Below are 22596 nucleotides of genomic sequence, written 5' to 3'. Positions count from 1 at the left end.
AGGGACCGTCCCTGCCTTGTACAGAAACAGTTATATGAAAGTRTTTATAGCTGTGTAGCTCCAGAGTTTTCCTTCACTCTGAGCACTTTACCAGCACACGAATACCTGCACGCCCCCCAACACAGAGAGCTGCTCCAGTTCTGCACTGTAGCTCTGCAATAAAACCACCACACAAGCAAAGCAAGCTGCACCCATAAAAGTACATTTTTGTCGCTATAACCACCCCAGCACTGTTCTGCCGGCAGAACTTGCAGGCAGGAATCACGCTGCTTCACAGACATCAACAGAGCTGTGCTTAGCAAAGCCTGCAGTTAGACCTGACCTCCTCTTGATCCGGGAAGTGAAATAAGTTATGCTGCTCTGAGCAGTAGCTGATAGGGACAAGTGACAAGATGTCACCCAGCCCTGCTGGGTCACTAGGTGTATCACACTTTTCGTGCGTGCAAGTGATGGCAGATAGAGATTTCCTACCCAGACTTCTGCTGTGCCATTTTGAGCACTGGTTATGAGTGTTTTCACACTGGGGTTTTTACCAGTTTAATGATTAAATCACGCCATTAACATGGTAGCTGGGCAGAACTCTTCTCGTGCGGACAAAGCCGACAATCCTTCTCCACGGCTTGAGCGACTTCCCACCAGGTGTCACTCCGGCCAAATTTGGCCTCAGCATGCCTGGAGAGAGGTCGTCATCCGAGGGCTCAGCTGCGGAAACGCCGCCTCCCCTTCGGGAATGGTCAAGCGTTTAGGAACCGGGCAGGATAACAGCAGCACACGATTTACAAGTGCTTGTTGCACTGGCACCGTCACTGAACTTCCTTCATCAATCTCCATCAATCCTCCCTTTCGTACAACCCAATTTGGGCTCTAAAACAGCTCTCTTCCTCTTTTTCCATCCCATCTCTCGCTACCCCCCAGCACACACATGCACATTTCCTCTTCCTTAAGCAAACAATTTTCAGATTTAAAAGTGAATTCTCAGTGCAGGCTGGAAAAAGACAATGTGGCCTCGCTCCTTATCTCCTGCTATCTGCTGCCGCTTGTACTCACAACAAGCTGTGAGCCTAGATTGGGTTTACAGTAGATTTCAAGTGTTTATGAGCCACAGGAGGGAGAGAGAGGAGGGGAAATCTGGTCGGTGAGATAAGTCCAGGAAATAGGGCTAGTGACTGGAGCAGAGTCAACAAGTTGAGTGAGCAACCGGACACCTCCAAAGACCCAAGGATGTGTGACTCAGTGTCACGACTTCAGTTCCCGCAGCAAACAGGAGCGCTTAAAGGGGATTCACTTGTAATCGTTCAGGGGGCTTTTGGGCCTGGGATGGAAAAGGGAAACATCTTGATCTCTTTATAGACTTGGAATATTTTCCAATTAGGAGCCCAAATTTAAGCTCCTCTATCCATAGTCAGGCTCCAAAAATAAACTGCTTGATTTTCAAGGACTGCAGAGCCCATGCGGATTTCAACAGCAGCTCATGGGTCAGTCTATCACACTACGGGGTTTTATAATGTGTTGTGTAAATCTAGAAGTTCTGTGGGGCCTGGATCATCATCTGTTCTTTGTTCATATGCCACCTAGAGCAATGTGGCTTAGTACCAACAGGACGAGGTAGTAGCTGTTCACATGCTTACTAGGATATTTTTATAATCACCTTTTATCCTCAGGTGCACAAGGTTTGTGATAGTAACTGGAAAAGTGTGTAGGTTCATCTGTAATGTATTTCAAGACAAAAATATCTGGACTAGTTACATCAGAGAACAGTAATTCACATTGTTCTAGGCAGCTCAAAAAATTGTCTCTAAGCATGGCTGGGGAATGAAAAAGTGAAGTTGTATACTCTTCCCCATAAAGCCCATTGGAAGATGTCTTCATGCACTGAGAGCTATTTCTAAACCAGAAAAATTTTGCAAACCATGTCCTTCAGGAAATATGGTCTTTCTTTACCTTAAAATCCGTAATTTATGACAGACCTTTCATATCTTAGTTACTGAGCTGGGAAACAAGAGCTGTGTGTTTCTATAAAGCGGAGGAGAGCACTCAGGAAATACTTCTCTCTGTTGTCACACTGCAACATCTAACTCACACTAACTACCCGAGACAGGAAACAAATTTAAACATGACTGCCCTCCAAAATGGTTGTGGCCAGGTTTGACTATCACAGCTTTTACTCTTTGATGAGCTGCATAAACAAGAAGTTTGTGCCAGGTCACCAGCATAGGTTCAGGATGTGACACAAAGAGAAAACCCTTGTCAGGGCAGTCCAGAAGTCCATGTCTGTAATTATTTACTCTGTATTTCCTATGAAGTGGGCCTGATTCTGATCTCAGTGACCCTGGTATAAACCTAGCCACTTAGTACAACCTAGTGCAAATTCTTTTGCAGAAATCTGTCTCCTTCACCTTTTGGAGACCAAAGTGACATTGATTTATGACAACCATCAGCTGCAGAAGCCTGGACCACCACAGCATTTGTACCCATTTAGCTAAAGGAGTTAACAGAGTGCTCATTTATTTGTTTTCTTTTTTTTTTTCTGATGTACCAGTACAGCCCTTCATTTGGATGCACTTACTCTGTAGTTAGCCTGCTTCAGCATCTTCAGTTTTTCTCTCTTTGTTGTCACCAACCTAGCACACATCCAACTTAGCAGTGAACTCCAATATCCTGGGGTTTGTGTGCCTCAAATCACCAGAGAATAAATGATGCTTCAGGCACTGCCCCTGGCCCAGGCATCTCTAAGCATAGTTCCCAAGTGCCCTCTGTCATTACCACAAAAGGAAACCAAAGCTTTCCCTTCTCCTTGATTCTCCTTCTCCTAATTCCTGTTTCACCTGCACTTCCTTCCCTGTGAATCTCTTTCAAATCCCTGTGTTTCATCCTCTCTGTGCTTTTGTGTTCTGGGGCAAATTTGCATTCCTACCACCTCATTCCCTGCAGAAGGACAAAATTACGTTCTTCTTGTGGCAGACAGTCTCTTTGTCCCATAAACTGCTGGACAAAATACAGTTTTTTTGAGCCCAGCACTTCCCATTGTCTCTATTGTGGTAGGGATGGACAAGGGGGCCCCATCAGCAAACAGGGATATGCACTGACTTCGAGCCATTTCATGATGTAGCAAATGCTCATAGCAAGCGCTTCATAATATTAACCAGAGAGGTTTCCCAAATCATCACTCCTTTCCATATGGGAATAGTTATTCTAGCATAAATACCTTTATACCAAAAGAACTGAGGCTTCACTCAGGAGAAGCGGGCACTGAAATGCTTTAATTTGACTGGTATATTCCAAGCTGTCTGATGATAGTGCGTAGACAAGGCCTGAGGTATGAGAACTCTTCAAGGAAAAGCCTTTTGTGGAAAGGGCTGTAAAACAACATTTTACAGTGTTGTTCTGAATTTCCTTTTTATTTTATGGTTCATCTAATTCGAAGAGAAACCCTCTCTGCAGAGAAGTGGAATGGGAAACATGCTTCCGTGTCAAAACACTTGGACTCACATCAAGCTCCTGTTTTAGACATTTATTTTTTTTTTAAATTCACCTCTTGTGCTTTTCATGCATTCAGCTGTTTATGTTGCCTTTTTTGCGCAGCTGACTTCTTTCTTTCTCCCTTCCCTCCTGCTCCCTTCCTTTACCAGCCACATTGGCTCAAATACAAGGTGAGATGTTTTCAAGAAATTAAGTTCTGGGGGGAAAAATCACTCGTTTGTTTGTTTGTTTTTCTGCAGACACCAGTGCAGATGGAGTCCCTTCAGAGCTCCAGATGTCCAGGTCTTCCCAGACGGCCTGGTTTCTTCAGGAGCTCAAGCCAAAAAGGACTGGGGAGGCTCTCAGGGAGCTGCGGCTCCCATTACTGCTGCGCGAATCCAGAGCCAGCTCCGGGCAGGGCCTTCCCTGCTGGCTCCAAGAAACCAGAGGGTGAGTGGATGCAAAGGAATCAAGCCATGCAGCCAGGTGAGTGGGACTATACGGGGAAGGGGAGCTCTACGTGAGACATGGGCATCACACTGAGTTTATATATTTCGGAAAAGTTTCTGTCCATTTGAATTTCTCTTCTCCTAGAAGAGCAGATGGGATATATTTAAAAATGCCTTTGATTCAGCTAATATGACAGCTCGGATGCTCTCAGGTTTTTACGTTGCTCTCCATCACCACTGCAACCAAGTGGCTCACATTAACGAAAAAGCAAAGTAACAGTATGGCTTGCAGTGAACTTGGACCCACCGCTACTTCTCTTTTTTCTAAGAGTCAAAACTCTCCTGGAGGAAGAGGCTTGTTTTTAATTTTTTAGACTTTATTCTTCCATTTTTTTTTATTTAGAGGCTGCTAGATGGGCGTTTATTGGAAATATTTATTTAAAGGGGTCCAGTAGAAGTATGGAGCGAAAGAGGGAGCAAGACCGCGGATTGGAAAGAGGTAGGGTGAGAGCATAGGGGTTTTGAGCGGAAAGGGTTTAAGTATGGAAACGCAGAGGGAAGAAGTGGTGTTGGGGGTGTTATTCCCCCGCTCCGCGGGTTTGCAGCCGTCCCCAAGGACGAGCCCGGCTTGGGGTTCAGCGCTCCGCAGCGGGGTTCGTGCCAGCCTCAGCACTGGGGCCACACTGCCGCCAGCTGGGACTGCCCAGCCTGGGGTTTGCCGCGGTGACAAACCCGAGGAGACAGCTTCGCAGTAAGGCCCAGAAAGGCAGCGCCTGGCCCAGCTCGCCATGGGCCAGCTCTGCTGCGCAGCACGGCAGCCATTTTGCAGCCCCTGAGGAAAGGCACCTCACTCCCCTTCCTCTTGCTCCTGATTGGCTGCCTCTGCCCTTTCCCCGCCTCCTGGGGGAGCACAGCCAATCACAGGAGCTGCTCCCCCTCCAGGTGGGGTGAGGCTGACAGGGTGGGAGGGTYGCCCTTGCCACCTGCTCTGCCATCTTGCCTGCCCTGGGAAGGACCCCAGGGCCCCCCCCCAAAACACGGTCCCTCTCCCTCTGCCCCCTCAAAGGCCGCAGGGCCCCCCACAGCACAGCTCCCTCCCCTCTTTCCCCTTGAGGGCTGCAAGCCCCCACCCCCGGCAGGGTCCCCTGGCCCCTCACAAGCTTGAAGACCCTCCCCAGGAGAATGAGGCCACGGCCCGTCGCTGAGGCGTCCGCCTCGGCCCTCCGGAGACGTCCCTGCCTCGAAAGGGCCCCCCGCTTGGCGCGGGGTCCGTGTTTAGGGACCACGGCCCCCCCAGTGGGCAGCCGCACCATGCTTGGGCCGCGTCGCAGGAGAGCCCTGTCGGCGGTGGGCCGCGGCTGCGCAGGTAGGCACCGCCGGAACCGCCGCCGGGAAGGGCCCGGCCAATGGTGGGTTTCCACCTCACCTGTTGCCACCGTCTAGTCGTAAAAATAACGGAAAAAAAATAAAAAATCCATGTGACCTGTGTAACTTACCGAGCCCAGTCACAGACCAAGACTGGTTTAACGGGACGGTTACGTAACGCCCTACACACGGAAAATGTTTTCCTCAAAACATTTATCAACAACGGGGAAAAGCTGGAATTGTTTTGTAAATGGTCATGACTCTGAAAAACAAAAAACAACAGAAGTCACACTTTTTCTAACTCCTCAGTAACATTAGGGAAGACAAACGGTGTGAACAACACCAACACCCCAAACCCAGAGAGTTCAGCAAAAGTGAGAGATTCTTGTTCCAATTAAGCAGAATCTTTACCGCCTGAGAGATAATATGAACTTTCACCTAACGTTCCTTTTTTTAAGAACAATATAGAACCTAACAATTATGAGATGTCAACTCATTTTTTCAGCCTATCCCCTCATTTCATCTCCATTACTAAAACTTTTCTTTTGTTGTGATAATTATTTATCAACAATTTATGATAATTTAATCTAATAATCACATTCATCATTAATATTAGACCTGAGTGAAAAATATTTTATTTTGAAGGTGTTTTTGATTGGCAGATGGTGATTTAACAAAGTTGAAACATTTCCCAAAAAATCTAAATCAATTTTGCCAATTTTCAGTGGAATTTATCAAAGTGCTTTTAATTATATTGACTAGTTAAAATGAAACATCCTATCTTCACTGAAATGGGTCTTCTATTTCTCTAAATGAGACTTTTTGAGATGATGAATTTTTTGAGTTTTTCTCAAAGTAAATATTGCAGAAGTTTCTTTTTGTGCTAAAATTCAAAAGCTGTCGTTCTCTTGGATTCCAAAAGAAAATAAATTCCAACAGGTAGGAATTTCCTATGGAATTAATATTTTACTTTCAACAATACGGTACTATTATGACTAATGATAATTAAAGTCAATTGCCTCTTAGATTTCCAGTCAGGCACAAATACATATTGTATTAGATGATGCTTAAAGATAGCACATATATATATATATATATATATATATATATATATATAAATATTTGCAGCCACAGAGGGGTTCTTATCTCATCCAGAAACTTCCCAGCAGTACACCAGATGAAAAATCATATGAACATCTCTGCATGGTAGTTCTGTTTCACCCTTTCTTTTTTGAGGGGGAAGTTTATGAGGCTATTTTTATTCAATCTCTTGGACCTATCTGTGTGATATGTTTGTACCAGCAAAAGCAAGTTCAAAGACACAGTCCCTGCTTTGGGAATAGGGAGTGGGAAGGTGTGTTGAAGTCCTTCACGCCTGTGTGATTTTGTCCTGCAGTCACAGATAGGTCTTCAAGCTCTTTCCCTCCTGAACACGCAAAGTTAGCTGTTATAGTGACTAATTCCACAGTGCTACTGGGACAGGATCATAACCCCAGCTTTGGCTGATCTTTTTGATGTCTTGGGCCCAGGCTACTAAGTGCCTTCAAATTTTGGACCAAGACCTTGAGAGGAAAAGGGGAAAAAAAGTTGTTGTCATTGTTTTCCCATAGCATGTGGAAAGGGTGATGGCCAGTTAAAAGTCCCTACATTTTCCTCTTAGGAAAGAGAAACTGAAGCATAGAAGTGTGTGTGTGGTTACATGTCAAGTACTGGAACTCCTTTTGACTTCACATACTTTCCCCTTATTTCTAATTAACATGTTGAAGAATTTTAAAATGTAATAAACATTATTTCTAAACAACCAGAAAGTAAAGCTTGCTTATTTCTGGTTTGATGTAAACATTTATAGCACAGCTCCATCCTTAAACAGTTAATCTTATAGTGACCTATTAAAATAAAATGAATTGTGTTATAATTCATCCTAAAGCAACCTCAGGGTTAGTGTATCAGGTAACTCCTGCTTTTGCAGTCCTCATGACGTTTTTAATCAAATTCAGCTGTAATTGCTGGAGCATACACATGCCTCTTTTAATACTCTGCCTACATTTGGGACTCATATGAGTCTGTTTTCTCTTAACGTATCTAATAAATAGAAAACATGAAAAGAGCACATTTTGCAGGACTCTGAGCTTTTCCACCGTTTCATTTGTTCTAGCAATTGTCCAACAGGCTTATGAGAATTGAGCACTTGTCAGGTTCCCCCCCTCCCTTGGATAAAATTCTTTGTGGGTTTTAAGTCACTGTTTGTGTTGCTAGCACCCTGTTAAAGGGGGCATAGGCACAGGCGAGAGCAGCTGCCACAAAAGCGAACTGGAAGTGTGTATGTGTGAGAGGGAGAGATTTCATAGGCATCTTTAAAAAATCACTGCCAGTGATGAATGTTGAAATGTTGCTTACATTCAAGTCACCTACAGTTTGTTGATGAAAACTTGAAATGTCATGTCTGCATTGAAGCTATTTGTGTAAACAAAACTTCTGTAACTTTCTCTGCTCAGGGGCCGGGGGGGGTGATTTTTTTTTTTTTCCCTTCTTCAATGCTGCAGCTGTTTCCAATTTGCCAGCAATTTTCTTTTGGGCTAGTAAAGCTCCCAAGATGACTGCAACTAGCCACATGGGTTTCTCGACTCGACTGTGGGGTTTGATTACAAGAGGTAGTGAACACAGCTCAGGATTCAGGGGAAGTATTTCCCCTGAACTTCTAAGTTCTTTACGTCCTTTTTGTTAACACCAGCCTTTAAAGTTTATTTCATTGCAACTTATTAGGTGTGTGTGCTCAATGGTTCCCTATATCTACCTCTGTCGGAACTAGGCTGAAATTTGGGGCACGTTTGCCAAAAAATAAGAGGAAACTGACAGGAAAATGCACGGGAAGAGATGCAAATGTTTGTTAGCACCCCCTCAACAAAAATGATAGGAAGAAGGTTTTGTTAACAAAATAGTAAGCCCTCGGGGTTCCTCTTCAACTACGTGTTTTGTGTAATTCACACGTGGAAACGTGAGAAAAGAATGAAAAATGACTTTGAAATGTGATCTGATTCAGTCGCTAGTTAGCTCGGTTGCGTGTGTGTAGAAGGAGGTGTTCACATCCCCACAGAATAATGAGATTAAGGCTTGGAAACAGCAGTTTTAACCTTGATGCATGCGGTTTTTTAAAGCCCTTTAAAAATGAAAATGCTGGGTTTTTTTCAACCTGTATTTTCGATCCCCGAAAGAGAGAGCCTTCTCTCCCGAGCACCTCGCAAGTTCCTCCTGTCGCTTTGAACCCTCGTTTTCCTTCCATCGGAAGTTATCTTCCTGAGATCTTCCTCTTAAAATCCCTGACGCTTACCTGGTCTAGGAAACTCTCTCTTAACACCAATAACAACAATAATAACAAAGAATCCGAAGAATTTCTATATTAAAAAGTGGCTCTGGCGAGGTCCCTGGTCACTAGGTACAGGTCTGAGTCTGTTTTCCTTGGAAATTGGGAGGAATGCTAAACGCCTCGTCTACCAGCGAGTAAATTGTGTTCGGAGCTCTAGGCACGGCTCCCAGGTTGCCCTTTCACCCCTTCACTTTATATGTTCCTCTTATTAAGGAGAAAAATGTTTCAATATGTTGGAATTTGGGGCAAAGCCGGGAAAGAGAGAAACAGAATAGAGAGTGGAAGGACATTTTCCAAATAGTTTTGGTAACCCTTATGAGGGTTTCATTTAAAATTGATGTCTTACTAAAATCCCTGTACGTTTCTTTCCCCAGGTTAGTGCAAAATGTTGTCTGCTAACCCTTCTGAGATAACAATATGCACCAGAAATGTGATCCCTTTGGAAAAAATTATCCCTGAATTGAAGAKGTTTTTTCTTCCCCTCCCTAAATGTGTTACTATCTGGTAGGGTATTATTAAATAGCTAAAAGGATCTGGAGGTTTTGGCTTGCAGAGAGAATGGCTAAATTTTTGGTCCAATAGCGAATAGTTTTGAGACTATTTCATCTCGCTTTTCTAGCCGTGTGCATCTGCAAAACTCAGTGAGCGTGGTGCGTAATCTTTTCAGTTCTGCTTCAGAGGGAAATGGGTTAACTATTTTCAAGGTAAAAGTCAGAAAAAAAAGCCCAAAGTAAGGAACGATGATTTTAAAACGGATATTTGAAACTTCCTTACTTAAAAAGGGGATTTAAAGTAGCACTTGAGCTCCACTCAGCGTCTCTTTTCGGCTTGACTCCTCAACAGTATTTTTTTTAAGAAAGTTGTGAATTTCTTTTTGTTGTTCTTCAAAGTCGCAAGTAGCGTAAGGGCAGGCTCCTCGAGMGAAGATGTCACATAACCATGATTAATCTGAGGGCGCAGCTGAAATATTGATAAGGGGAAAACGGAAATCAAATGAAAAGTAGAGGGCATAGAAGAGAGGGAAAGAAAAGCACGTACTCGAGCTGCGAGCATTACAGAAGCCCCCTGAGGAAATGCCTGGTTGATGCAGCCTGTCTGGATGGGCTGGGAATTTTAACTTCAGCGCTGCTTCGGATCTAACAAGTTTAATCTCTCCTTTGCAAAACTGCAGCGGCAGGGTAGTAATCCAGAAGTGGTGGGGAATTTTTTTTTTTTTTTTTTGTCTCAATCTGGATCTTTACAAACTGGTCTTCCACTGGTTGAGGGGAAAGGGTATAAAAGGTGAGTCATTTAAATAATAGTAAGAATAGTAAGAATAAGCAAGAGGTGAATTCTGAAAGTAGTTTACGAGGCCCTTTTACGTTTCGACTGATGCTGGCAGGGTAATATGATTGATAAATAATCCACAGCAGACTTTTTAAGACTGACTCCAAATATGCAGATGTATTTATTTATATGAACATGTGTAATTATACAGGGGAGGTAAGTGGGGGGGGGTAATCAGGGGCAAAGAGGGGAGCAGGGGAAATTGATATGTGAATCCTTGACCCTAGAAAATTTACTGGCTAAGAAAAATTACCTTGTCCCTCAACTCCGTCTACCCCCACCCCCCGTTGCAAGTTCAGAAGCAAAAGAAACTGGAATGCGTTAGGAGGGAGGACGACAGAAAAAAAGAATTGTACTTATCAAAAACACATTGTCGATTTTATAATCAGTTGCCCTTCTGTGCCAGCTGGCCGCGTAATAAATGCTTTAAAAATCAATAAAAGGGGGGGGGTACGTGCAGATAGAGAACTTGAGTTTTATTTTCCAGAGTTGTCGGGTTGGGTTTTTTTTTTTCTTCCTTTCTCTTTCTCTCTCTGTATTTTTTTTTTTTAATCAGCAGATGTTTCAAAGCGACCCCGGCGCTGCGGGCACGGAGGTGCTGCCCTGGCGCTGCAGAGGGCTGGGGGCGAGCACGGGTGCTGCCCGCGGGGGCTTGCGGGGGCGGCTGGGGCGGCAGCTCGGCAGAGCAGGGGGCAGGCAGCTCCATCGCCCTTCSGACTTCTTCATTAACCAAACGAGGATATTTCGTGATTAACCAGCGTGCGCGGCTCTTCATGCGTACTTCTAATTTTGTAATGAAAATTTTCAAGTTGCGTTTTCTTCCCGCTCCGAGTTCTGGATGAAATTCTGACTCTTCCCTCCCACCCCGGGAAAACGGGAGCGTCAGGATAGCTGCAATTACTAAGACGGGGGCTCACGCGTTTTAACGGTGGAATGATTATAGTTTATATCGCTTTCTAGCGCTTTCTGAGGGACTAAAGATCTTGATAGAAAAAATAGATGTCAGATATCTTAGTGACTACAAATTTATTTTCCCCCACACCATTACATTTTTCACGACGGTTGTTAATCTCTGCAGTGATGTCGGGGGGGAGGGAGGCACACAAAAAAACGGTTCATCAGGAGATCATCAAGTCTTAGAACTACAGAAAAACAGATGCACTGCATTGAAACAAGCCTAAGATAAAGCACAGCTATGTTTGACAAAGTTAAAGCACTATCCGAAATAGAAAGGCTGAGATTGACAACTCTGTTTTTTTTTTTTTTATTGCTATTTGGAATGATACTTCCGTTCGCTATTTTTTAAATTTATTGTTTAATTATTATTGGTGGAAAAGGTTCTTTAAATCAATAAAGGCCGGCAGGCTAATGGCTCGGAATGGTTTCAATGAGTCACGAAAGGCAACTGCCCTTCATTTAGCCAAGTGAAACCCTTAGATACAAGTCAATAGGGTTAACTAGTCTCGACGTGAAAACATGAGTRTTTCTGCTGGATTTTAATTGTTGGCTAAGAAATTCAGTTAATCACATGTCAAACATTTCCCTCTGCTCTGGTCAAAAGTGAAGAAGGCTCTTTCCTGGGGGGGGACCCCAAAAACAAAACCAAACAAACTATTGTTAAAACCTAGAAATAAAACCCTGCTTTTGAAGTCCTGTCTGTCACTTGACATTTAGTTATTGTGGTGGACGTTTTTCTGTGTTATTTCCTTAAAGGGCACACTCAAATGCTTGATCGCTTCTCATTAAGCTTTATCACTAACCTTATTTTTTAAATAGTGCTTTGTGCTTTTTCACTTTTGTGTATATACATATATGATTTTTTTTTTAATTTCAGGTCAATTTTAGGACCTTTAAAGATATCTATTAAACAAGTAAGGATGTTTCAGACTGTACCAGACACTTCGTCTTACGTCAAGGTAAGACATGACAGCATCTTTAAACAGGTAATGTCAAAAATTACAATCCTCCAAAATTCACAGTCATGTGTATTAGTTGAAAATCTCATTCCCATTCTCACTGAAGTTAGCAGAAAAATGTCCTTTACTTTCAAGGGGAGTTGGGTTAGAGTCTGAAGTATCTCAGTTATAGCTCTGGGCCGAGTCAAAAGTTGAATCATCGGGGACCAACAGTATGTTAGAGTGGTCTTGTCTTTTTATAATACATTGATGCTTGGTTTGGTAGATTATACTATAACTAATATTATAGTGAGAGTGTCCTGAATTACATTATAGTAGTGGTTTGTTATGCTGAAACCAATATGATAGTGGTGGTGTGCTACCAGTATTATATCATAGTGGTTTCCTAAATTGGTTTCCAATTTTCTGATTTCCTAGATACCATTTAGTCTTAAACCAAAGCTAAATTTCATTTAATATCCTCCTAACTCTCTGCTGAGCCAACCACTGAATTCAATATGCAAGATGATGTGTATAGTTCTGTTTTCAACAGGTACATTTCAAAATGAATTTCAAGGCTAAAAAAGTGTTTAATGAATTAAACCAAACCATCTCTTTCAGTTGCTAAATAAATGAATTGTCACACCAGGCAATGGTATATAATATTGGGATTTGTTTCACAGTGTTACTTATGGCTTACCTTGAACAATTCTTCCATGCAATTCAGTAGTTAAACTGACTTTAAAAAGCTTTACTGGTAATGGCTAATGCCAGGTACTACTAGATTTTGTACTCTGAATAGTTGGTTGTATATCTTTTTATTAAGCAAAAAAATGAATCTTAGAATGTATTTTGATGGGCCACTTCTTCCTCTTTCTTTTTCTGTAAGATTAAAACAAATTCCAAGGAAGGGTTGGCACAGCCTTGTCCCTTTATAGCYCAATTGAGTACTATATTATATTTGACATCATATAGTTTTTTTTTCCACAACAGTTCCCAAGAATGTAAATAAACCAAGCCTGAGACATCTGGGTTACACGTTTAAGGCAAACTCTGCATGCAACAGCACTTAGGGAAAATCTAAAACACAAGCCTCTTCTCTCCCAGGCTGAAGAAACACAGAAGGGTGTTAACTAGAGCTGGGTGGATAATTTGTAATGAATAATTTATTACAGGAATTCTGTCTCTCTCTCTTTTTCCCTTAGTCAATGATCCATGAGCCGATTGTGATGTTCGTGTTACATACACATTATTGGAAATGATTCACTGAATAATTCCTGTATATAATCCCTAGGCTGAAGCTCATTTTGCAGACAGTTTGTTAGGAGTATTAGTATTTGAAATGCAAGCTTCATGGGATGAGTCCCCGGTCATGTGGCTTTACTTGTGTTCCCTGATTGGGTGAACTAGTGCAGCTCTCTGGACCAGGTTTTTTGAGCAAGTTCTACTGGAAATTGTCAAGATTCCATGTTCAGTTAATATCCCCCAAAACACACTCATAGCTCAGTGTTTCAGGGAATGTTGCTGATTAGATTTTGTTTATTAAATTCAAATAGTTTTGAACCAGATTCTGTAAGAACAGAAACTTAGTGGAAACCAAATGAAATGCAAATATCATGAAAGCGAATTCACAAGAAGTTCAAGTAAAGAAATATGCTATGCAGTCTGTACCCAGCTTTCGCATTAATTTTCCTTTGGCATCCCTATATGTGGGAAATGATCTTATATGCGTTCTGTTTAGAATGAAAAGATGAAGGCCCTCTGATATCCTATATTATGGTATCATTGCCTTTTGTTATGAGGCTAGATCCAGCTGCCACTGCAGTTAGTAGCAAAATTCCTTTTGAATTAAGTGGAAGCAAGATCCAGGCCTAAATAATTTAACATTCACAAAAGGATCAAATGAGTCAAGCCATAACAGCATCAGAACAGCCTTCTCATTAAGCAGAATCCTGCAGGCAAAGTGCTCGGACAAAATTTTCTTCCCATAAACGTGTGTTTTACCCACTAGGAAGAACTTCTAAGGCTGGACTTACATCCAGTGTTTCAGTGGTGGAGAGATAAGTGAGCTGCATGATGCTGAACGCTCTGCCTTTTATTACAACCCTTCATCCTCAGCTGCCATTATTTTGGGCAAGGACCTTGTCTTCTGGTATTTTGTCTGTAAAGCTTCATTCACACCAAAGTCATTGGGGAAATGACTTGTTTCTGTGCTTAAAATCAACAGGATTTTGACAGAAGTCTCTTAGGAACTGATCCAAAATCCTTTGAAGACAAAGGAAATATCTCTGAAAGGCTTTAGAAAGTTTAAGTTTTTGCACCCAGTGGTGCAAAAAGTTACCTGGATAGTTCATTCAATTTAGTGGAGTTGTTCTTTAAAGTAAGAACATGCTTACATTTGTGAAGATCAGAGCCTTAAACAAACAGGTCAGGCCAAACTTTGGCCTTGTGAGTTTGGTGACAAAGCTTCTGCTGCTTCCAATGTACCAAATGCCCACAGAGTGATTTTGACGGTAACTGGCTTATTTGTAAAAGAGGTGATCCTAATGATCTAGGAAAGTAGTCAGGAAACTTGGATACTGATCCTAGCTCTGCCAGGGTGGACTTGGTGTTCCTGCGCAAGACATTTCAACTCTCTGTGCCTCAGTATCTCGACCTTCCAAGTGCAGATGAAAGTGCTCTGTAAGGAGCATGCACTGTTCAGTTTTAGACAGCTCCTGCCTTCTATTTCCTGCTCCCCACACTGCTCTTCAAGGAAGACATTTAAAAAGCAGGAGGTTCTGAGTTCCAATTCCCTCTCTCTTCCCAGGTCTTTTTTTTTTCTTTTTTTTTTTGCATTTTTTAGCATGCCGTTCCTTCTCTGAAAAAATGTATTTGCCTATCTTGTGGGAGGGAGGAATTCTTTATTTTAATGTATTCATTACATTGGCGCAATCCTGACTGAGTACTGGTACCATAACTCTATTATGTGGAACACAAGCAAGATTGGGTTCAATATCTTCTGTAAATCTTCTTCCCCAAATGCATCACGTACGTAAGCTTTACGTTAAGAGTTTATTCCCTGCATTGTGGAGAAAAATTACCCATCTCTCTGCATTGTGTCTGAGAAGAGGTTGCTAGCAGGGTGTCCGTGGAAGGTCCCAGGAGGAACAAATTTGCTGTCCTACCCCTGCAGTACTAAACAGTCTGACTATGACCACCTTCAGGCCATACTATCTTTCTACTCATGACTTTCAAAATGCAAAGGGGAGGGGTGGGGCTAAGAAGTTAGAGAAGGAGGAAGAAGAGGAGGATTTGAATTTTAAAATGGTTTGTTTTAACAAGAATGGTTTATGTTGAGTCACACGGGCAAAGTTCAGCTTCTCGGTGTTGTAACCTTGATTTCCATCACAATCAGATAGAACATATGTAACGGTATCTGTCTGTTAAAAGATCCTATATAAGTGCATGACAGGACTACTCATTCTCCTCTCATACACACTTCTCGTATGGGCCTTAACACGACAGAGTGGTAGGAAATCATAAATATTACAAATTAATTGTGGTCCTTACTGTTTTATTTTACACAGTTAATAATGTATTTGTATCTTTTATACCATTATGGGACTTACTGATCTGCAAGTACTTAATAAGTTGCAGTCTATCAGAGGGTGCTAATCTCATCTAAACATAAGTATTTGACTTTAGAGAATGAAACATGTAATATAATTGGGAAATTAAATTTTAAAAGACAGCACTGGAATCCTGACTATAGGGATATGGAAAGAATTAGGGCTATAAGCAAAGCAACATGACCTCTGAATACTGAATTTTTAATTATTACCATTGCCACAGCAGTCTTCACTCCCCTCCTGCACTGCCAGTTTGTGGTTTGGTGTGTGTGTAAGTGCCGTACAAGAACAGTTTGGCGGCGTGTTATTCGCCAGTGCTTTTCTCATGCCCTGCAGCAGCGGCATCCAAACACACTTATCTTCTCTATCGCTCCCCTCCTCGCACAGAAAAGTCATCGCTTCTGCTTTCGGTTCCCCAGCTCGTAAGCGCCGCTCCGGCCCCCCGGCGCTGGCAGCCCGCGGGGCTCCGCGGCCGAGCCCCCTCTCTGCCCCGAGCCCCTTCCTCGGCACCGGCCGTGCGAGCCGGCGGCAAGGCTCGCCGGGCAAAGCCCCTTTGCCCCTTCAAGAGACGAGGCAAACAAGAGGGTGGTAATTGCCCCTGCTGCCCTCTAATACCTGCGAAGTGCTGGGGGGGGGGGGGGGAGGACTCTCCCTTCTCACCCTCCTAACCTGCAAGGGCGCATTGCCACCTCAGGCTCTGCTGTCCAGCTTGCCTGGGGCGTCGGGCTTGTCCCTGCAGAGGGGGAACCTTGGGGGCGGTGGCTTTCCCTGCCGTGGCCGGGATCAAAACACTGGGTGGCCCTGCGCTGCCTCTTTTGCTTTGATCCCTAAGGATTGAACTCTCGCGTCTGGCTGCGTTGGGAGCCCCGTCAGTTTGGAGCTCGATATCCCGGAGTTACCACTGCTTTTCCCCTTCTCACCTTCTCCTCGCCTGAGGATAGTATTAAAACAGTCACCCGATAAGGCAAATTTCAGCCAGTTCCCAAGAAGCAGCTCAGGTAACGCTTGAGGACGCCTTGGACCTTGGTTTGTTTTGCAACATCTGCTCAGACCGGCGCTCCTGGGGGAGGCAAGAGTGCTTGCTCCCCACTCCGACCCCTTGGCCGATTTGGGGCAACAGGCGCAAAAGCAACAGGGCATATTCCCCATGCGGGCTTGTGCGATGGTCTCCAGGCCGGACCTTTGAACGGGCATGAAGACGCGCTTTACTCTGGCCTCCAAGAGATGGGAGGAAGGAACCACCGTGCAAGCRCAGTTCTCGCTTTAAAAATGGATTTCATGCAGCCATAATGTTTGTGGTACTGTACAAAGAAGCATATTCATGGAGGCAAAATAGTCTGGGTGGCTGGAAACAATATTTGGTTTGTTCTTGCTTTCACTCTGCCTGGAAAGTTTACAGAAGCCCTAAAGAGGGATTTTTTGAGGAACAAAACAGGGAGATTTTCATTGGAGAGGAAAGTCTGAAGGCTACTGACAAACCCTGACACGGACACGTTATCATTCCCGCTCCGCAGTAGCGGCCAGAGGCTGCCCCGGGGACAGGTTGCAAGGAAAGAGTATTCCATTATTATTATTATTATTATTATTATTTGCAACAGAAATCTCGCAACGCAGATCATGCCTAATGAATCATCCGAGGGGAAATCGCACCTAGGGACGTGTTTCCCGGTCAGCCTGACGGCGGAATGCGCCCTACAGGTGTTCAGGGACACATGCATGCTGGAAGTGTGTTCGTGTGGAGCAGGCAGAAACGCTACGGAGCCTTAGCCTAGCAGAGAGCAGAAAGTTAAAGACTTCAGGGACTGGATTTCTCCAGTTCAGGCGGCATTGTTCCCGCTGAGGGTATCCTCTAGCGCCTTATCCATTTCTGCACAATTTTTTGCAGTTACTGGCTTCCAGCAGAATTTCAGTTCCTCGCACCCAGGCTCGGGAGGATGGGAACAGGTTCCTCCAAGGAAGCTGGGAATTGCAGTAGTTCTGTCGACAGGGGTAGACTGGACAGCTGTGAGCAACGCCCAAGCCTCGTACAGGAGCATGGGCGCTGGCTTGAACTCTTATGTCACTCCCAGACTTAGTACTGATTCACATACGTATATACCGGATCGTTTTCTTTTTTGACAGTCATTTCTTGAGGCAGAAATGCTGTTAAGTCGTTAGACTTGCAAGCCTTTGATTAATGCGTTCTGACAACTTGGTGCTAAAGGATTTCATTCTTGTTTGCACCTACCTTTCTATTTTAGCTTCTTAAAATCCCCTTCCACTTCCCGGGGTCCAGCGAGTCCTGCCTAACTCTTACCCGTGCTCAGTGCAAGTGCTGTGTAGTGAAGAACCGGCATTGTTTCTTCCCTGCTTTACCTTCAAGATACGATTTGAATTTAATTTGATAAGGTGGAAATGTAGCATGTCGAAGCTTTTTAAAATAAAACAGGCTCGCGGGCGCAAGGGACAAGCTTTCACATTCGGTGACTTCTGCCTTTCCAGGCACCAGAATTCAAGCAACCAGCCCCCCCCCCCAATCTATGACCTTCTAATGGCTCTGTTCTTTCACAATTGGCAGAAAAACGTCCCCCCACCAACATGCGAGTTGCAGTGTATTTTCTATTCCAGCCTTCCGTGAGCTCTCCTAGCCCCGTGTTTAGAAAGAGAGGAGGTGTGGAGGGAAAGGGGGAGCAAAAAGGAAAGAAAAAGAAAGTGAATGCTAAGGGGAAAAAATGCTTTAAATCTTTCCTGTAAATCTCCAGATATATGAAGTCTAAGGAACAAATTCAAAGCAGGCACGGACGCCTGAAGAGAAGTTAGAGAGAAATATTCTGTTCCATTCAAGCGCATCAAGGGTCTAGCTGAAGTCTTGTTTGGCTAAGGTCAGACGAGACTGGGTTCTCCAATAAAAATAAATCTCAAATTAATTATGGCCTCAAGCGAGGGGCCAGACGTTTGGAGCTAGTGCACTGCAGCCTGTTTTTTTGGCCTTCAGTATTTTTGTTTTTTTGTGCTTAGCTTTTCAATAATTGCGGGATGGGGGAGGGCGGGAGGGCGGGAGCTGTTTTACTGGGACGTGGAGCTCGAATAAAACTATCCAGGACACTGCTTACCCACTCTTCACGTGATCGCGATGCAGCTTCAAAGCTACCTGCATCTTCTCCACTTCTAAGACATTACATTTTACTTAGTACTGATTATTAGTGAATAACTTTCTGGCTCCTGCTTCCCAAATCCCCTGAGCTGTTCCTGTAGACCAAGAGATGTGAGGTAGGAGGGACCCGATCCTTCAATTACATGGCTGGAAAACTCAACTGATTCCCCTTTATTGCTGTAACTGAAAAGCAGAGGTTTTACCCTATTAGTTTAATCTAAACTGGGATTCGTTTCTGGGGATCAAGTCCCAGGGCTGTAGTTTGGGCTTTTCGTCTTGTAAGAAAGTAGGTTTAGAAATAAACAAAACACGTTGCGTTTTTCATTTTGCAACGAAGTCAGTGCCAGAGGAAACTCAGACCCGGAAATTTTATTCACTGAAGTTGGTGGGGACTTTCTCTCTAGTAAAGGCTGCAGCAGAATAGACCCTGGCCTTCTGCAAATACAGCTCCAGGAAAAGCACGGTGGGAAACATTATAAATACGTTTATAGAGAATCTTATATATAGAAAGTAATATATATATTATATATATATATACACACAACAAACCTAGCGTAGGGAACAAAAACACGCATAGAGAGAGGCAGAGCTAGTTTAAAAAGAGGAAACTTTGTCACAGTTGGTGGGTAGATAGTGGGAAATGAGCCGCTTTCTAGTGACCAAGTCAGGGTGGGGCTGCTGTTTTTGGGGGGTTCCTCTCGTATTTACCGCGCTAGTGCAAAGCGCGAGAGGCAGGCGAGGGCATTAACTAGCGTTCAGCTGACGCTGTTCTGATAAGAGATACAGTGGAGTAAGCCAGTCCCCCTTCCCGTCCTCTAAAAAGAATATTTGTGACCTCCAATTGACACCCGAGGATGTTTTCATTATATTTACTTCTGTAGAATAAATAGACGTTTTAAATTATGAAGTCGTGACCGCTAATCCCGCGTGAATTAGAGACAAAAACTCAAATCTTTGAGGGTATCTGCTCCCGCGAAAGCCTGGCATTGAACTACACCGAGGGGTTAACTCCTTTGATACTGGATGGGAAATAGTCTCGGGCCAAATTCCATCCAAGATGTCTTTATTAATTTCAATTGGATTACACTAAAAACGGCGTTTTCACCTTCTGTGTGTGAGACTGCACTCGCTGTCATTCAGTTAAAGGATCAAGGGAAGAGGTGGGAAAATGCYAAGTGTTTTGATCAGTATTGAACTAATTAAAAACTTTGGACGAGAATTTCATTTCATTCATAGGCACAGTTAAAAAATAATAATTGATGAGTAACTGATTTCTACCAGCCTGTCCCAATGTAAGCATTTGAAATCTTCCGTGGTTGCCAAGATCAAATGATTTTCCAGATGTCTAGTGGTAACCACATTAAACAGATCATAATTCCTTTACTGTACATACACATGCATCCAAGAATCGAGCATCAGATTAAAAGTCGCACACATTTATCAGCCTCGTGCTTGCACATTGCGCCCTGAGATGGCTCCGCGCCCCTCTCAGCGCGAGCCGCCTGCCTTTGCACCCTTCCTATCAAACAGTTAAATGTAAAAGTCACTGAACGATCACCTAGGATGATTCAGAACTTGGCGCACGAAGTTTATGAATATTCCAGCCTTTTCCAAAAAGTTTGAGATAACTTTTTTTTTTTTTAAGGAAAAAAAAAGATGAAGCAAAGGTTCTATTGTTACATTATTTGGGAGGAGAATAATAGATCGTTCAGCTTGTCTGCTATAGTGTTTAACAACTTCGCTCATTACCTTATCTCTTGGACTTTTCGCAAATCTGATTTTAGACCAAACACAGGGACCAGGGGTAAAGCACGGAATATCCGTGATGGATCCAGTCTAACCCCAACAGGCTTCATTTTGAGTCATCCTCAGGCTAGCAAAATAAGCCCCTCTGGTCACGGTGCCGATCTGGCAATAAAATGTAGAATTGGGTTCCTAAAATACCTCTTAAGCGTGTGTGTGTGTGTGTGTGTGTGTGTGGAGGAGGGGGGGGTCTGTTTAACATCCTCCAGTCTTTGGGAGCCCTGGGGACCCACTGCGAGTGCTGGGCTTGTTCGCCCCTTCCTCCTGGCGACGGGGAGATGGGGCTGGGCGAGTGCCGGGCTCCGCTCGGTGCGCCGGTGCCTTCTTCCCAGGTGCCTCCTCCCCGCCGCTCCCAGCTCCCCGCCGCTCCGCAGCCCGGCCAAGACCTGCCGACCACGCAGCCTAAACCCGAAATGCTCCGTGAGGTCCGTAGATGACAGAGACTCCTTCCAGGGTAGTTTTTTTCCCCTTCCTTCCGTGGTTTAGCTCCTCAGCCTGGCCTTTCCCTCACCCCCCACCCCCGTTGTTGTTCGGAGGTTGGTAGAGCACGTTGTCTAGAGAGGAAACCATTTGGGTTTTGAAAGGATGCGTTTCACTCTTCCCCTTAACCTCTTGCTTTTCTGGTCGCTGCAGCCTGCCATGTGCTAACACTGCAGGCGGAGTGGAGAAGGGAGCAGTTGCCGGGCGGGGGGGGGGGGGGGGGGGAGAGAGGGGAGGGAAAGAGAATGGAAGAGCGCAGCGAGGACAGGAAAGGGTTAAGCGTGATTTCTTTTAATTGAACTCCAGTTCTTGTGGCCCTAGGCAAAGGGGGGAGCTGACCCCGCTAGCAGCATCCAGATGTGCTGCTCTCCGGGGACCCCGGCGCAGACCCCTGGATTGTAAAGCAGCCGGCGGCGGCCGGCGGCGGGGGCGAGGCCAGGCGGCCGGGCTGTCCCCTCGGCTCCCCCTCCCCTCCGCCGCCTGCCTGCAGACGGCCTCCGTCGCTGGCAAGCCGCAAGCCCAAAGCTCCAGGTCTGGTCACGTTCAGTCCCGTGTCTGCATCTGAACGCAAAAATTGTAGCTGAATTGATGAGGCTAATTTCAGAGGAGGGGGGAGGGAGGGAGGGGAGGAGGGAGGGGCGAGGGGGATCTACAGCTCTCTCCTGCCAGCTTCGGTCTTGGAGAAATAAAGTATTAATAAGGCATCTCTGCCGCAGCCGAGTAGAAACACTAGTGGCATTATTGTATTTCTCTTTTGGAAGGGGCGGGTGCAGAGTAACTTTGGATATAATTTTGATTTTTTTTTCCCCCTGTGGTTGGACTAAAGGCAGGGGGGAAACAAAAAGACTGGACACAACTGGCACTGGACAAGGTAATCCCCTGCACAGAGAGATCTGACGTTCAGGAGTGTCCTCCTACTTTGACACTTTCTTTCCTGGCTTCACCCTCCCTTTATTACAACCTCTGCTATTTTCCTGGGGCTGCAGCAGTTTGCAGAAGTGGGGAATAAAGGACGCCCAAAGTATTGCATGATGTGTTCCGCTGCTCGCTGCTTGTTATTTTTGCAAGGGGGGGAAGTGGAGCGCGTTAGCTGGACAGGCGGGTATTGTCTCCTTGGGGCGTTTGGAGAGTTTAATTCTTTCCCGGGGAAAAAAAAAGAAAGGAAAGGAAAGCGCGTTTCTTTTCTGGTGATCGCTCTCGTTTGAATGAAAGAGAGAATTTCATGTCAGTGACTTGCCAGGTCTAAAATGAGATTTTAGGGCTGGTGTTTTGGTTTGGTTTTGCTGCAGTGCCCACTCTGACACAGCCTCCGGGAACCTTAATTTCAGCTGATCTGACAATTATTGTAAATTTTAGTCATTTTTCAACTTATAAAGCCTTTTCCGGCTCAGTGGGGTTTTTAACAGCTTAGCGAGAAAATTGCGTTGTGAGGGGAGGCTGGGGAAGGTGCTCCTAGCTCCTTAAGTGCAATGGATCGACTTCCATTGACTTCAGTATCTCTGATTCAGACCCCGATATCGCACGTCTTGAAATGACTGGGAGCGAGGAAAAGGGAAAGGGGATGAAAGTGGCCKCAAGGAAAAGCGCCTCCACTTTCCTGCAGCACCATTTTCAGCGTGTGTTTAACTGGCAGCGTCGTTTGTTTTGTTTTTGTTCCCTCCTAAAACCACTACCTACTCGAGCTTGCTAGCCTTTGAACTTTTTTTTTTTT

The 22596-nt window shown here is 44.5% G+C and overlaps 1 protein-coding gene across 2 annotated transcripts in view; it reads left to right on the top strand.

Moving 5' to 3' along the window:
- The first annotated feature begins 9879 nt into the window (after positions 1-9879).
- FLI1 (Fli-1 proto-oncogene, ETS transcription factor) overlaps positions 9880-22596 on the top strand; it is a 94913-nt gene continuing 82196 nt past the window's right edge. Inside the window, exons 1-2 of one of the 2 annotated variants that reach the window (XM_026071734.1) lie at positions 9880-9918; positions 11798-11879. In XM_026071734.1, coding sequence (XP_025927519.1) covers positions 11841-11879 — 39 coding nt within the window. In that variant the 5' untranslated portion in view covers positions 9880-9918; positions 11798-11840. The remainder of the gene's footprint in view (positions 9919-11797; positions 11880-22596) is intronic. The other variant, XM_026071736.1, reaches the window with a different exon arrangement.

The sequence above is a fragment of the Apteryx rowi genome, unplaced genomic scaffold, assembly GCF_003343035.1.
Source record: "Apteryx rowi isolate R43461 unplaced genomic scaffold, aptRow1 scaffold_33, whole genome shotgun sequence".
In the NCBI taxonomy this organism is placed as follows: Eukaryota; Metazoa; Chordata; class Aves; order Apterygiformes; family Apterygidae; genus Apteryx; species Apteryx rowi.
The sequence above is the reverse complement of the archived record's forward strand: the minus strand, read 5'-3'. Positions and strand labels throughout refer to the sequence as shown.